At 47.4% G+C, this 17,289-nt stretch overlaps 1 protein-coding gene across 3 annotated transcripts in view; it reads right to left on the reverse strand.

The window, feature by feature from the left end:
• The window catches only part of EVA1C (eva-1 homolog C), a 75,252-nt gene that overhangs the window by 18,572 nt on the left and 39,391 nt on the right, over positions 1–17,289 (reverse strand). For 2 of the 3 annotated variants that reach the window (XM_080918869.1, XM_080918871.1), the window contains exons 3-4: positions 15,260–15,383; positions 8,935–9,087 (exon numbers count right to left, since the gene is read on the reverse strand). In XM_080918869.1, the coding sequence (XP_080774995.1) occupies positions 8,935–9,087; positions 15,260–15,383 (277 nt within the window). The remainder of the gene's footprint in view (positions 1–8,934; positions 9,088–15,259; positions 15,384–17,289) is intronic. The other variant, XM_080918870.1, reaches the window with a different exon arrangement.

The raw sequence follows: 17,289 nt of genomic DNA on the forward strand, positions 1-17,289 counted from the left end.
GGCCGGCAATGGCTCATTGAACTCACCCCTTGCTGTCCCTTTCCCTCACCCAGATGAATTTTAGTGGTAACAGGTCTGGCTCACTTCATAATCTTTCAGAAATGCCTTGGCTGGGCCACCCTCAACACAGAGAACTCAGACCTCATTTCATCCCACCTCACGGGACCGTTTGATGTCACTTTCCATTGTTACTTATTAGCTGTAACCTCCTTCTTTGACATTCATTTTCTGGGGTAGCAGCAGTGTACCCCCAGACGCATACCCAGAAGCCTGTTTCTTGAAAGTTGTGGAAATTGGAAGTTCAAGACTGAGGTGCTGTCAGGGTTGGCTCTATGGGGCCTCTGGCTGGCTGGTCTGTCTTCACGTGGCTGTCACACCACACATGCCTGTGTCCTACTTCCTCTTACTATAAAGGCACAAATCAGATTGTGCAGGGCCCACTAGAATGACCCCCCCACCCCTCATCAACTTAAGCCACCCTTTAAAGGTACTATTTGTAAGTAATGGCTCTACTCTCAGGTACTGGCAGGAAGGATTTTAGTGTGTGAGTCTTGGTGGGGCATCTGGATAGCACTCAAATTTGCAGCCAGTTATCTCCAGGAATTTATGTCTAGGAACATCCTCTTCCCGCATGCACCAAGTGTGGTCTACACAGTAAGGCAGAGGTGAGGTGGTTGGTTTCTAATTCTTTTACATCTCATTCCCAGGAGAAGCCAGCTGCCACTTCACGAAAACACCCTGAGTCTGTGAGAGGACGAACTGATTCCTGTTACCAACAGCCAGTGCCAACCTTCCCCCACCAGTGCCAACCTCCCCCCACCAGTGCCAACCTCCCCCCACCAGTGCCAACTTCCTCCTATCAGTTGACCACCTTCGGCGCGCAGCCCTCCAACCAGAGACGTAACCTCGGGAGACCTCCCCGCACCAAAAGCAAGAAACTCTGCTCTCAGCTGCCCCTGAATTCCTGTCCCTCAGAGGCTGCAAGATGATACGCATTTTATCGAAGCCCATTAAAATGTGGGGTGTCTTATTACAGAACAATAGGAAGTGGGGGCGTGGGTAGATTTTCAGGAACTGTGGCTGAGGTGGTGGCTTTGGGACCGAGCAGTGAGCAAGAGTTAGGAAGACCTTGCAGAGAATTTTGGAGAAAATTTAAGGGGTTTGAAGAAAAAGTCAGTGTCCAGCAACCTTATACCCTGAAGTCAAGAGAGGCTCCAGTGTGGGTGCCCCAGCTTAACCCTGAATAGATACAGTAGGATGGATGCTCCTGCCCCCTGACCTGCCCCAGCCATTGACTTGGGCATCAAGCAATACCCGGTTGAACTTCTCTGTGCTATGCCGAATGAATACAACTACCTGTGTGCGTGAGGCAGAGAGTCATGTGACGTACTGCCCTGGACAAGGCTGTACTGTGCACCAGCGCTGGCCACCTCGGCCCCCGCCTTTCCGTGCTTGGCCTGGTCAGACGGGACACAGTGGCCACCATCTTCTCTGTGGTCCCAGAACACAGTTGCAGGTGTGAGCACCCTCACCCCCTTGTGCTCACTCAGAGAGAGTGTGTGTTCCGTTGATAGCCGGGCACTGGGCATCCCTGGAGGTGCATATCAATCACAGCACAGTACAATCACTCTTGTGACTTCAAGTGTGCCACACACACATACTGAAATCTACCTGTCATAGTCTCCCAGCCAGCTCCTCGTGAAACTGGTCTACATATGACACGGGCAGACCCAAAGTGGTCAGCACTAATAAAACTCGGGGCTATTAATAGAGGGTTTTTTAAAGGAGAGATAAGTGGGGAGGGAGATAGGATGGGAGGTCCAGGGAGTTGAATGGAGGTGGTATGGTATAGGTAAGATGTGGGGAATGTACTGTATCCAGGTATGAACCTTTCAAATAATAAATAAAACGATGCTAAAGAAGCCGGTAGCCAGCTCTATATAGGAAACCCAAGCTACAAGTCCTGCTATAAGAGTGCAGGATGTTTATAGAAGGAAAACCATTCAAGGTTACTCTCTGCTCTGCTAAGAGCTTAAAAAAATATGAGCTCAGTCAATCAACCAAAACTCCAGCAGGGAGCGAATGGGGAGAAAAGCTAGAGACAACGTATACCAGTACAATGTGCACATTGTATATATATTGTATATACATCCATCAGCCATCAAAGGCAAATTAAAGCGATATTATGAAAGCCTTCAGGAAAATGGAACACCGGACAGCCAAAGTTGCAGGGCAACCCAGAGCCTGTGCCTCACTAATAAATGCGAATTGGTACGCACGTGCTTGTACGTACAAACTGAGAAGTTTATACATATCTGAGGATATAAACAGGCCCCATTTACTTCTGATATAAAACATGTGGGAATTTATTCCAAAGAAATGGCCCATAAACAACTACCAGCTCACACTTGCCTACAAAACGTATTCTGAAACTCAGAAGCAGCAAAACCCTCGCAATATGGAATCCTCTAAGCAAGATGGTAGGCAGTGTTGGTGCCTTCTTGGCCACATGGGAAAAGACCCTTGCTATAAAGTTAAGGGGAAGGAGGCCAAAGGCTAGTTTAAATTTTTTTTCTTAGGCATCAGGACTTAGAAGAAATTCAGAAAAATAAATATCTTGTCATTTGGCAGCCAAAATTGTAGCCGGGTTTTACTGTTATTCATTACTGTTTGATGCTGTTTATGTGTTTGTGCCAAAGACAATGGCGATGGTTTAGAAAGTTTGAGAAACATTTTCTTCCCAGTCTTTGAATGCTGAAGCCTGTCTGAGCTGTTGTAGAAGCCAGACTGGTCCATGACCACTATGTGCCTGACAGGCTATCTCATCCCCAGCAAAGCGTGGGCTTGCAGAGGGGTGTGCTGAATCTAAAGCATGTGGCCCTGCCAGACTTCAACTCACATGCATAGAAAATACACAAATCAATCTGGAAAGCCAGATGCTCTGGGACACCAACCACAGGGCTGCACTTTACAGGCCCCTGATGAGAACCAGCCCTCAGCTCTCCTCTGCTCGTCCATCTGAGCCCTTGCCAGGTCTAGGGTAAAGGCCAAATGTGCCTTCCTTCTTCCTCAAAGCCTGGGCTGCAGGCACAGCTGGGAACAGAGGGTGGAGATCACACACACACACACACACACACACACACACACACACACACACTCACACACACACACACAGGCAGGCAGCCTGTGGCCCGGATGTGGCCTTGTAGGCATGTTGTTTTTGGCTTATTTGGTGTTTTAAGAGTTGGAACATTTCACATTAAAAAATAACTGGATTTCCAGCTTCTCAGGAGAGCTTATAGGCTGTGACCACACCAAGCCCACATTCCAGCCTGCAACCCAGAGCCAAGGGCAGGCACCAAGCCATGCTTACAAGGGGCCCTGATTCATTCACCCACCAAAGGTTCACAGGGCACCCATCCTGTGACAGGCGACACTCTGGCTGCTGACCCAGCCCCTGCAGAACTCAGCATCTGGGAGAAGAGCCACCTACTCATTCCAAGAAGTTTTTACTGTGAAGACAGAGTCGATAACAAGGCTCTGTTCTGGCAGGTGGCAGGGAAACCTCTCCCGTGTCAGTCCAGGTGACTCCGAAGAAGTGTGACAGAGATGGCCACATGCTTTACAGGTCATGAGAGAAGGGAATAGAGAGAAACAGGACCAACTACAGCTGACTTCTGTGTCTAGTTACAATGGGCAGAGTACAAGTTTTACACGGTAAGGGTATAGCCTGCTTAACTTAAGTAAAACCTTTCACATGTTACTCCATGAAGAAAGGAGGGAACCTGTGGTCCAGATGAGATGCTCAGAGTGGGCTGGGAGCCAAGAAGCCAGATTGGAAGTATATTGTCACCAGGGGGAGACTGTACGGTCAGGGAGGAGGTGGATGGGTCACCTGGGGAGACGGGAAGTGTGTTTTGTCAATTGGGTGGCAAAGTTTATTTATACAAGAGGGATAAACTGAGCCGTCTCTAGGGAGCCTTTTTCAGTGCACGCGGCAACCATGATGAAGAGTATTACCAATCCAGAGAGCCAAGATTTCTTAGCATCCAGCTTGTCAAAGACATGTATTAGTCAGCAGAGATTTGGGTCTTCTAAGAGATGTATTTATTTTTATTTTACAAATGAAATTATGTATGAATGCCATTTTAAAATTGTGTGTAGGGTGGGCTGGAGGTGACATGCTTGCCTGAATAGAGGACAGAGGTCAACATTATATGTCTTTGACTTTTGCTGTTTACATTTATTTATATAATTTATGTAATATTTACATTTACTTATGTAAATATTATTTATTTTGTTTGCTTATTGACAAAAGATCTCTCTCTAAATTGGGATCTCATCGATTAGCTAGATTGGCTGGCCTAGGTAGCCTCCTGTCTCTGCCTCCCAGTGCACCCCCACACTTGACTTTTTGTTTATAATGAGATTGCTAGGGACCAGAACTCAGGCCCTCTCAGGTGCTCATGCGTGAATAGCAAGTGTTCTACCCACCAAGCTTTCTTCTCCTCAACTTTGCATGCATAGTTTTGCCCCAAGGGCTGAGCACAGACTTGAGGTCTCCGAGTTTGGTCCTCAGGAGCCCCGACTTTCCTTTGAGACCTTCCCATTGCAGCTGCAAGAGAAGAAAGGCTCCGGAGGTGCAGCAGTGAGCTCCGTCTTCATTGCTGTCCTGTCACCAAGCCTGATGACCAGAGTTTGATCCCTAGGCCACACAGGGTAGGAGGAGGGGGGTCATCAATCCCACAAGCTGCTCCTGACCACTGCACACACACAATTATACAACGAATGAGCAAATGCCGAACATGTTCTTTAAAAGAAATGGTATGTGGAAAAAGGCCCGGGAGACCGCATAAAGGCACAGAGCCCCAGCATTTGAACCCTCTCTTAAGTAACAAAAAAAGCTGGGAGAAAAAAAAAAAACCCAAAAAGATCCTATTTTGCCCTTAAGGTCCCTTGTCAAGCCACAGGATGCACATCACCCATGATGCCCGTAGAGGGAGGTTAGGAGAATGACAGAAACAGTTCTAAAGGAGATGACTCCACAGCCTGGGGACAACAGTAAACCTAGGAGTGGAAGTCTCCTGCCAGGCCCAGGCTGTGGTCCTGTCTCCTAACTCAGGAGGCACAGAGACATTGAAGAGAACAACTTCCACAGCACAATCAGGACCAGCCCTTCCAGGTGCCTTTTGACCCATTTGGGAATCGCATGTGTGACACAGAAGACTGGCTCCCTATCTAGAAAGGGACAGCTGAGATTTGGTGCCTTTGGGGCATGCCAGGGCTGCCCTTTAAAAGATGTCCACCATTTTCAAGAGTAAAGCATATGGGCCAGCAAGGTTTCTTCCTGCCAAGTCCACCAACCTGAGCTTAGTCACTGGGGCCCACACAGTACCAACTGTTGTGCATTACCGACGAAATCCATATGTATGCTCTGCCATGCACAAATAGCCCTCCCCATATAAATAGATACAATAAGAGATCTGCATATGGGCCTCTGTTGCTGTGATTTTTAGTTACTATAATGAAATACTTGAGTCTGTGTAACTTAAAAAAAAAATAAAACAGGTTTATTTTGACTCACAGCCCTGGTCCAAGGTTAAGGATCCATACTTAGTTATAGCCTTCTTTACTGTACCGGCTGGTTTTGTGTCAATTTGACACAAGCTGGAGTTATCACAGAGAAAGGAGCCTCAGCTGAGGAAAGGCCTCCATGAGATACAGCTGTAAGGCATTTTCTCAACTAGTGATCAAGGAGGGAGGGCCCAGCCCATTGTGGGTGGAGCCATCCCTGGCCCAGCCCATTGTGGGTGGAGCCATCCCTGGCCCCGCCCATTGTGGGTGATGTCATCCCTGGGCTGGTAGACCTGGGTTCTATAAGAAAGCAGGCTGAGCAAGCCAGGGGAAGCAAGCCAGTAAGTGACATCCCTCCATGGCCTCTGTATCAGCTCCTGCTTCCTGACCTGCTTGAGTTCCAGTCCTGACTTCCTTTGGTGATGAACAGCAATATGGAAGTGTAACCTGAATAAACCCTTTCCTCTCCAACTTGCTTCTTGGTTATGTTTGTGCAGGAATAGAAACCCTGACTGACACATCCACATACAAGTGTGTTCTCTTCTGATCTCTCCTTCCTCGTCACCAGCACTGAATTATGTGCTCTCTCTGTTCTGATGACTCTACCTAACTCTGAACAATGCCCAGAGGTCCGACTTCTAAATATCACAGCTTCTTTCTTCTTGGTACCTTCCAGTGGGTGAGGGTTTCACAACAGGAGCCCTTGGTGGGTGGCACAGTGAAATTATATGTAAACCATAATACCCTTTCCTGTCCACCTCACAATGCAAAATACTGTATTTTCATCCAAAGAGTCCTACAGCCTTAGCTCAGTCTGACATTCATTTAGAACTCCAAGTTCATCTGAGACTTGAGCTGGTTCTTTGGGGTTCTGGACCATCAGAACAAGTTCCATTTCCAAGATCCAAGGGTGAAACAGGGCCAGCGTTCCTGTTCCAAAGGATGGAACAGAGAAGTGGGAAAGAATACTCAGCCCAAAGCAAGACTGAAATCCTGCAGGGTAGACGCTAAAACCTAATGTGCCAAGACTTTCCTCTCTCACACACTGGGAGAGGAGGGTTCTAAGCCTTGCAGTAGCTTCGTGGCCACAGGACTGCTCTCTCGTGCCCTTCCTCGGTGAAGGCACAGGTGCCCGTGGCTAGACCTTTCTTAGATGGACACAGCCCTGGCTCTGAGGAAGGTGAGGGAGAATAGAACTGAATAAGACCTGGAAGACCTACGCAAAAGAGGAAAAATAGGGTATGAGAAACTGTGAGGTGTAATAGTCTACATGATTTGTACAGTTGAGGCTTCTTGCTTCCTTTCCTGTAAATGCTTTTTTTTTTTTTTTTTTTTTTTTTTTTTTTTTTTGGAGACAGGGTTTCTCTGTGTAACCTGGTCTTGAACTCACAGAGCCTTTGCCTCCTAAGTGCTAGGATCAAAGGTGTACACACCATGGCTCGGTTAAAATGCACTCTTAATAAACCCTTCATTTTGCTTGCTTCTAACCACATCCAATCCCTTGTTACAAACACAGAAAGCAGGGAACCCCAGCAGGTGCCCACCAAACTCCTGCACCCGCCTGTATCAGCTACTCTAGGCCTTGCCTCAGCTAGGGGTTTTCCACGGGGGCTCCAACCCACGGTTAGCTTCTGCCAGACTTCCCTTTGAAGCCTCGAGGGAATCCACCATGGCACCACAACTGCACACCTGAAATTCCAGCCTGGTCTGGGTGCCAAGGGCCAGCACTCACAGGAGCTGCACGCAGGCCTGTTTGACTCCAGGCCTTTTTCCAGTTGCTCTGATCTCAGCCATTGGCTGGCTTTTGTCCACACTAATCTCTCTAGCAAGTGTTTTTCCAGCCACACCTTTCTAGCTTGCTCTTTGGTCCCTCCTTGGCCAGACTGAGAGGTTTGCAAATCTTTCCCTTTGGTCCTGAGTTTTACTATCAATCTGACTAAAAGCAGCCAATAGCAGCCACACAGCAGCAAGAACCTTGGTTGATCTGAAATCGCATGGACCCAGTAAACAAGCCAGGCATCTTTACATGTGGTGTTCCTCGGGTTTTAGGGTGTGGTCCCCATACAGCTGAGTTCTTTGCTATTTCATGTAATAACCTCCTTCCTATTTTCTAAGCGGCTCTCTGTTCCATCTAAGACTAATTTGCTTGTCTCTTCTGAACCATACTCAGAACAGGCCAGTAGTATTTGCCCTATACCAATATAAACCATTTATGTCAATATAAACCTCCTCTGACCTCTGCCCATTATCCAGTTTCTAAGCCACTTCCAAATTCTCAAGTACAGATATAGTAATAACCCCATATACTCCCAGGGCAATTTTTCTGCATTAGTTTTCCGGGTTTTGTTTTATTGTAACAAAATACCTGAACCAAGTAACTTTGTAACAAAAACGGGCTTCTTTTAGCTCATGACTCCAGCCTGAGGGCAGGAGCCTTTATCTGAGGATGATCTTGCTGGCAGTTTCTAGGCAGCACAGGGTACCACATAACAAGACAGGGGTGTCTCCTCCGGTCTCACCTCCTCTTATAAAGGATTCTGGGGCTCTACACTGATAACCTTATCTGTCTCCAATTACCTCCAAAATTCAGACCTCTAAATGCCTCTGTAACATTTTCTAGCATTTAATATGGAAATTTTCCCCACCAGAGATTAAATTTTAGCACATGATCCCTGGAAGACATGCAAGCTACATCCAAACATCATAAGGCCTTCAAGGCATGTGCTCCTAGCAACAATGCAGTATGATATGTTTGTATAGTAGGTGTAATGCTATAGAAGGTATTATAAACAATCTTTTGACACTGGAACATGGCATTGACTTCTACAGATGTGTTGGGCCCTTTTGCTCTCTATGTTAGGATGTGTAGCTGATGGGCAGCAAGGTGGGCCCTCCTGGTACCAAAGGAAAGATGCTGGGCAGCAAGGTGGGTCCTCCTGGTACCAAAAGAAAGATGCTGGCACCTATGCATGAGAGGACCTTCCCCTAGGTATTTCCTACTGTGCTTGGGCTAGCCCACAGTTGCAGAACTTGTGCACTTGGAGAGCCAACTTGTCTCCACCCCTCCCTCTTATGTTTACTTATGGCTTCCTTCTGCAGTGCTGGAAGGCCACTCTATGGGTGGGTAGGTTATTGGCTGACTTCCCAGTGCCTAGAACAGGCCCTGCATACAGCAGGTGCTCACTATTTTCTCCCTGTAGCATGACTGAAGCACTGAGAGATTCAGGACTGTGGGGCAGAGAGGTTCCTATAGCACTTTGACTTTCCCTCTCATGCCAGTACAAGCCACATTTCACGGCTGGCCCAGGACCACCATCCACTCAGACAACAACCTGATTACAGCCACATAAAATCACCTACCAAAGGGGGGCAGCAGCTCCGCTCCAGAGGAGCAGATGTCTCTTTGCTGGGTCCTCCGGCCGTAGGTGGCAGAGTAGATATTGAGAAACTTGGACTCGTGACAGTGTAGCCTCAGTTCCTGGTCTTCACACACTGTCTTGTTTTTCAGCTCATCTGGAAAAGAAGCAGAAACCAGTGACAGATTAGCCTCGCTGAGAAGGAACAGCTGCAGACCCAACATCACACACATCAGAGCTGGCTGCTCGCACCCAGAATCTCAGCACTTGGGAGGTGCCCACGGGAGGACAGGAAGCTCAGGATAATTCTCATCCCCCTAGCTGGAGGATATATGAGATCTGCTTTCTTTTAATGGAGGGAGGGAGAGAGGGGGGAGGAGTATCGTCTTATAATTCCAGTGCCCGGGAGGCTGAAACAGGAAGTTCTCTCTGTGTTACCATAATAAAAATCTTTCATTACATATTATGAATTATGACATTTTCCTGGACTGCAAAGGTAAAAAGGTTTGCTTTAAAAAAAATAATAAGCCTATGGTAGAGCCATCCACTTAACAGGAAATATAAACGTTATAGTGTGTGTATGTGTGTGGGAGGGAGGGGGTCGGGGAACAAGTGTCTCAGCGAAGGTATGGACAGCTGCCCGAGGCTTTTCTCCTTCCATGATGTGAATTCCACGATTAACCCAAGTCACCAAGCCTGACAGCAAGCATGTTTACCCACAGGACCAGCTTGCTGATTCAAATATAAGTTTGTAGTAATTACTTTTCTTTTTCTTTCTTTCTTCCTTCTTTCCTTCCTTCCTTCCTTCCTTCCTTCCTTCCTTCCCTCTGTTCTTCCTTTTTCTCTCCTCCTACCTCCTTGAGACATGGCTTCTTTGTGTAGCCTGTCTGTCTTGGAACTTGCTCTGTAGATCAGGCCTGCCTTGAATTCGGGTATCTTTGCCTCCCACGTGCTGGAATTAAATACTTGTGGCACCACCGCCCAACAATGACTTTTTTTTTCTCTCTCTCTTTTTAAAAGTAATGATCTCTTTCACAATAATTTGTGGGTATGATCAAGGAGTAGATTCGGGAAACCTGGCCACAGGACAGGAATGTTCTATGGTTAGATAGGGTCAAGAGAACACAGCTTGGGAAACCAGGTTGTTGAACTGTTCATTTAAAATGGGTGATTTCGTGCTATATAAATTATACAAGAGACCTTAAAAATAGTGATAGTTGATATTGAAGGCTTCCCTTCCGCTTGTTCCTGTTCCAAGCACTTTAGATGTAGTAATGAACTTCACTCAAAGAGGCCTTTTGGTGTGCTGCCCCTATGGCTGCTTGTCTGGAGGGAATCAGCCTCCCCAAGAAAGCTCTTGCTTTTCATGTCCCTCCTCAGCTCACATTCATCTTCCACTCTGCCAGACTCCAGATCCTCATACGCCTCAAGACTGAGTTCCCTCAAATGCCATCTGAGACCCACTGATGGGCCTCAAAATCAAGTTAGACAGTTGTCCCCGGGAAATTTAAAAACTACAAACCGAGCTGGGAGTGATAGCCTCCAGCGGTGACCCCAGCCCTGGCACAAAGGCTGAGAGTCTGAGCTACGTAGTAAGTACTGTCTGGTCCCTCAGGGAAGAAAGAAGAACAGGAGGAGGAGGAGAAGCAGAAGGGGAAATAGGAAGAGAAGAGGAGAAGCAGAAGAAGGAAACACAGAAGGAGAAGCAGGGGGCTGGAGAGATGGCTCAGTGGTTAAGAGCACTGCCTGCTCTTCCAGAGGTCCTGAGTTCGAATCCCAGTAACCACATGGTGGTTCACAACCTTCTGGAATGGGGTCTGATGCCTCTTCTGGTGTGTCTAAAGACGGCTATGGTGTACTTATATATAACAAATAAATCTTTTTTTTTTTTTTAAGAAGGAGAAGCAGCAGGAGAAGCCGGAGGATGAGGAGAAGATGGTGAAGATGAAGAGAAGAAGAGTAAGAAACAGAAAAGGAATAAAGAATGATTAAAAATCATCGTAGCATCAAAGGGGATTCTGTAAGGATAAGCATGGCTATTTCAAAAGATCATCTTTCAGTTGTGCTAATGTGAGTGTGTGTCCTGTTGGGACAATAACCACAGTGCCCCCCCACCCCTGTGGGTTGGAATCCAAAAGCTCTCACCATAAGGCTTCCAGAAGAGCATATGTGACCCATAGCAGAACTAGGACAGCTGGCTGGCCTTCCACAGAACCAACACTGTCTAAGCTCTGAAAATAAGACATGAAAGAAAACCATCTGCAGCAACAAAGCCCACCTTCCCATGACTTGGAAGTTCCTGTCATTCTTCACCCAAAGCCCAGAAAGAAGCAGAAAGTCCAAACCTTGGATGACGGGCAGGGAAAGACTTCAGGTACCAGGCAGCTTCAGTGGTGAGCCCTGGGGATGGTTTTTAATATAGTCAACCCCCTACTGCCCTGCAGGTGGATTTCTGTGATGTTGGGTAATCCACAATCAATAACAGCTTGGTAATAATAGATAGAAAATTCCAGAAATAAACGTTGCCCGAGTTTCAAACACCTCTGTTCCCAGTGGTCTGCTGCAGTTTTATGCATCTGGGCTCTGTCTACACAAGATATGTGTCCTGCCTTTGCCCAACATTTCCTTCCCGAATATGCTACCTGCCCATTAGCCCCTGGTTTATTGTCTTAGTTATCAGATTTATTGTTGAAATATTGAAACATTTATATTCTAATAACCCTGATTTTACTTCCTAACAACCCCAGATTACAAAAATGTTAATGGTGACAGTTTTGGTATAACCATGGCTATAACTTTTATTATCTGTGGTTGCAGAAATCTCACTGTGCCTAATTTATGAATTAAACATTATCATTGGTGTGTATCTATATAAAATCATAGGAGCATGTCCCTCTGGATAGGGGCAAATGATTATATATTTTAAAATGGGGGGGGGCATTCCAGGCAGATGTTTAGCCTGATACCTATGGGCCACTCATAGGTAGTTACAATCATAGCCGATACAAAACCAGGGCTTACTTTGCAGATAATGTCACGCTGCAGTTGTAAAAGGTTGAGCCTGCCTAGGAGCATGACCGACATGCAATCAGAGCAATAGCCAGGCTGATGATGCTCACAGCATTCCCATTGTCTCTGCTCATTTGACACACAGGAAGAACGGGTGAATGGGGGCAAAGGAACCCAAGGTCATAGCACAGATTTAAAAGACCCCTAACTGGCTCACTGCAGTCTCAGCATGAGACATTACACTTCAATCCGAGGAAAAGTTTGTCTCCTTTAAATAAAGAAACCACCGACTCTGAGACTCTGTTGACTTTTTGGTGAGCTGAGTCTCCAGTGTCAGGCACTTTCTCTGCCGTGTCTGAGCAGGTGCTCAACCTCACTGACAGTGACAACAATGGCATTTCGCTTGACGTCAAAGGCCCAGGGTGACAGCTGACATTCGATGCATAAAACATGGGAGCCACAGCAGAGAGCTTTTGCAGTTAGAATGTACTCAGAATTCCTACCAGGAACACAGAACCTCCTAGGCAGAGGTGGGAGAAGCTGGCACAACCAAACTTCAGCATGGACCTTTTTGTTCATTTGGTTTCTTTACCTTGAGATAGTTACTTTATAGACCAGGCTAGCCTTATACTCACTGTATAGCTCAGGCTAGCCTTGAACCTTGCCTCAGCCACCCAAGTACTGAGATCGAAGGCCTGTGTCACCATATCCAGCTTTAAACACTTCTAAAAACAAGATTAATTCTCTCTGTGTCTCTGTCTCTCTTTCCTTAAGTTAGCATTTAAAAATGTTACAAAGTGCTTATTTTATTTATTTAATGTATAGGGATGCTTTTGCCTGCATGTATGTATGTATATGTGTATGTATGTACGTATTATGTATGTACGTATGTATATGTTCCATATGTGTGGTCAGCACTGGCAGAGTGAGGGCAGAGTCCAGAAGATCACTTGGTACTGGAGCTATAGCTTGTCATGAGTCTCCTTATGGGTGCTGGGAATTGGACCCACAACCTCTGGAAGAACAACCACTGCCCAATTGCTGAGCTATTTCTCTAACCCCAGTTATTACAGTTTTTTTTTTAAGGCACACCGTGGAATGAATATTAGCCATGGCTCTTTGATTAACGAAAGCTCAGTCATTCAATGGCAGTAAACCCCACTGAAGGTAACAGGGCAGCCATGTGTAAGGCCTTCAGATGCCCTGCCCCTGACCACTGACCTGCTGTGTTGTATTGAGTTTCCTGATTCCTTGCAAATGTGCTGGCTGTCACCTAAAAGCACAGTTTGGGTTCTAAAGGAGCAGAACTGCTGCTCTCTAAGAGGAACTGAATGGAGCCACTCTGAGCTCTAGACATCTTCTCAAGGGTGAGTCACCAACAGACCTGCAAAGAACCCAGCAGATGCCTGGGAAGGCAGAGGCTGGACTCTGCTCAGAGCCAAGTAAAGGGCTGTGTGGGCACCCCCTTTTTCGTAAAGAGCCCCTGTCTTGAAATGGGCCATGCCTAAATAAACCCACAGTGAGTTAAAACATCATCAAGTTGAAAATATGGATGTCATTTTTTTTAAAACTATAATTTCTTTTTTCTTAAAAACAAAAAAAGTAGATTGTAATGCATTTAACACACTTAAGCTGCAAACACATTCTAGCTTCTCCTTGTGATAAAATGACCATTTGAAGGCCAGCGAGATGCCAAGCCTGATGACCTGAGTTCGATCCCTGCTACCCATACGTTGGAAGGAGAGAGCTGACTCCTGCAAATCGTCCTCGGCCCTCCACATACACGCCCTGGAAGTTTCCCTTCCCGCTCAAGTTAGTGATGGTTTTAAAGGGCCAACTGCGGCTGGAAGCTACTGCTAAGTGTTGCAAGAAAAGAGAGTATTGCATGTGGATAGCTCAGAGAAACACAAAATGTCAATGTTTGCTGGGTTCAATCCCCAGCCCCACAATGTATATCCAAAGTCTAGTCTTCCCCATAATGCACACATCACTTAGCATCTGGGCCAGTTTATTGTTACAGCTCAGCAGGGGGTTGGAAGGGTGTCACAGGGGTGGCTTGATACTGGTCTTGCTCACAACTGCCACTACAAGGTGGTGTTAAAATTAAGATGAACACTTGGTTGCTTGAATCGTGTCCTCAGACTCTCTGTACTGACAAGGCACCATGTCACCACCAGCTCCCACGACACATCCCCGAGTCTGCCCCAGGAGCACCAGTGCATGTCAGAATGCACATCAGTGACCAGAACTAATTAACCTGCTTATTGGCATACCAGCCAGCCATGACTCCGCTCAACTCCACCACAGGCCTGTGCTGGGCATTTTACAAACAACAGCAGCCCGAACACCGGCGACATTTCTTCACTGCACGGCTGAACAATGGAGCGTCTGAAAGCAACTGTCCAAGGTCAGATAGCAACCTATCCAGAACTCCTTGGATACAAGGCAGCCCTGGGGCCAGTGAAGAAATGAAGGCAGGGAAGGTGTGGGGGGGGGGCACATTCGACATGCCTTCTGGTAAGCTAACTCCAAAACCCAACCAGAACACTAGCACTGCTCTGTACACGTGCCAATTTCCCTGGCATCAATTCACCAGTCACGTGGACTTCTCAGAACATGAAGCCTGAAGAGACGGAACGCTCCGTATGGCAGTACCGGACTCATGTGTCACAGCACTGGGTGTAGCTGCAGAGATCACAGCAGAGCCAGGACCACAGACTCTGAAGGTGGGAAGGCTTAAGAGAAAAGGCCTCCAAAACTGCCTTCCAAAGCTCTGATGGCCAAGGAGCAGGCCACACAGCCTCCATGCCTCTTCTTTCCCCCTGGGGCAGCCAGAGTAGAGATTTACCCACCGCACCTCTCGGTGTAAACATTGCCTTGAGCATCTCGGACAGCAAAAGTCAATGGAGAAAACACAAGAACCGGAATGGAGGAGCACACCACACATCCAGAAAACTGGGGACAGTCAGTTCACATGTGCGTGCACACACAAACACACACACACACACACACACACACGTACACGCACATGCGCACCCACAGGAGGCAGTGGCTCTGGTGGAACCCGTGCCACCGAGCCCAGCAAAAATCAGTGTCATAATACTGGTTCCTCCACTCTGCAGACACCTTCAGGATCAACACGATCGAGTTTTACACCTTGAGGGTGATTTTTACACTTGAAAGATTTGTAAGTATGAGCACACTCATGCACTTGTGTGTCTCTCTGATCTTCCTGTTAAGGGATTTGAGGACTTGGGTCAGGAGTGTTCATAACCAGGGGCCAATCCCAAACACACTGTCCCCCCTTAGAAGTTACTTACTGGGTTGGCATTTAAAGGAGACCAGGAGGTATTTACTGCTTCCTGGACAAAGGTCAGGTCCAAAGACTCGGCTATTGACCAGGAGGTGGCAGGCCCGCTGGTTCTGGCACTCGTCCAGCACCTTCTGGAAGGAGGGGTAGAAAAGGAGAGGCTTGTAAACGGCACACGGTGTCTGCAGGACCCCAAACCTGGGGTGCTCTGGGCCCTAAGGGTGTGAGGCTTCCCTACCTGAGCAGTGTCTTGGTGAAAGCACATGAGGTGGGGGTGGGGTGGAGCATCTCCCCATGACATCTAGCAGAAAGCACTTGGTCTAGAGAGCTAGCCCCATGGGAGAGCCAGCCCCAACCAGCCACAGTGGGCACTATGACTGACTCTTAGCGCCGTCCCTCAGAGGATCTAAGGCATGTGAGTGAGTTGAAGTCACATTTGATTGCTCAGCCGAGGGGAGGGGGCAATTCAAACCTGGAAGCTGAAGTGAGCCATTTTCACCTGGAATTATGGCCATACCTTCTTACAGGCCACTCACAAGTCTTAGGAACTTGGGGAAAGTTTCAAACACCCAAACTTGTTCGACCAAATAAAAAGAAAGCTGACTCCCACCCTTAACGAACTCAAGGACGTTAGCCTGTGAGCTTGCTGTTGAGTGATCTCTTTAGAGGAATACTCCTTTAGCCAGAAAGTGGCTCCACCACTCCCTCTGGAAGCTTGTGGAAAACCCTACAGTTTCATGGAAAGATCCATGACTTCCTCCTGCTCCTCTGGGCTCTCAGGGAAAGGCCTGCCCAGAATAAACTCAGGTCCTAGCCTTGGTTCTGATGAAAGAGAGACCAAGTCCAGAAAGGGAACTGTTCTCAAGAATCTACAAAGACTTTAGGATTGAATTCCATGCAGAGTTTTGAGCTTCCCTGAGTTACCATAAGCAGCTTGAGGAACACAGATTTCCATGAAGGATGTCGGTCCAGCTATGTCACCTACCCCACCGCCTCAGGAGCCCAGGAGACATAGATCTGTCAATCAGAAAGGACTCCCAGGGGAGACCCTTTACACCCCTGGGAGACAGCTCTCAGATGATGGCACACTAGAATGGTCTAGGTGAACTGCCCAGCCTTCAGGTGTTTCTGTATGGCTCTTCTCATCACAGCCTCGGAGCAGGCTCTGAGGCAGACCGTGCTCAAACCATGTTGCCAACTGCAAAACGCTGAGAGGCGCCATGGTGGCTACCTTGGCAGACGTTAACCTGTCCCTATCTCTAACACCGCTGGCCCTCGGGACACTGGCTGACTCAGTACAGTGTGCAGCCCCAGCGGGAAGGAACTTGCTGAGCTGTGCAGGGATGTTCCTGGCAGACTCAGCCTCTGATTGTGTTCACAGATGCTAACGAGTCAGCCTAAATGAACTTCCTCTTCCCTCAGGGCACCAGGGTGCCAGCAGTTCACACATCAGGGCAAGCCTTTGCTCCTGTGCTGACTAGGTCTTCTCTCAAACTTTGGAGGGCAGCAAAGGGCCTGGCCATCCGGGTTGGGTTGAGAGGGAGGGGAATGGCCGGCTGGACTATGGTTATTGGAAGGGAGGCCCAGAGGAGCAGGACTGGGGTGGGGAGGGCATTCAAAGACACCACGCTTGACTTCCAAAGGAACATGTTGTCGCTCATCACAGAACAGAAACCACGTAGAGGGATGTGTCAGCCAGACACATTCTATTCTGTTGTTCACCAATCATAGGGCAGCCCAGATCTTATATGGCTTTTTTGGACTGAATATGTGGTAGGAGAAAAATGGGAGAATTTTCGTGTCATCTAATATCTTTGCTTTTTCTCTGTGGACATTAGAAAAATTATATGGAAGTCTCCTTAGACCTTCCATTAAATCTACCTTCATCTACATACTCTGTGCTGACCATAGTCAAGGTGACTCCTAACACCATCTATAACAAAGAACTTGAGAGGCATTAAAATCATCCCAGGATGGTGACTTAATCTTAGCCAGGTAGTTGAGGTGACAGATTATAAATTGCTTGGATAAGGGTAGCCT

The sequence above is a fragment of the Micromys minutus genome (assembly GCF_963924665.1).
Source record: "Micromys minutus genome assembly, chromosome: 7".
Taxonomy (NCBI): Eukaryota; Metazoa; Chordata; class Mammalia; order Rodentia; family Muridae; genus Micromys; species Micromys minutus.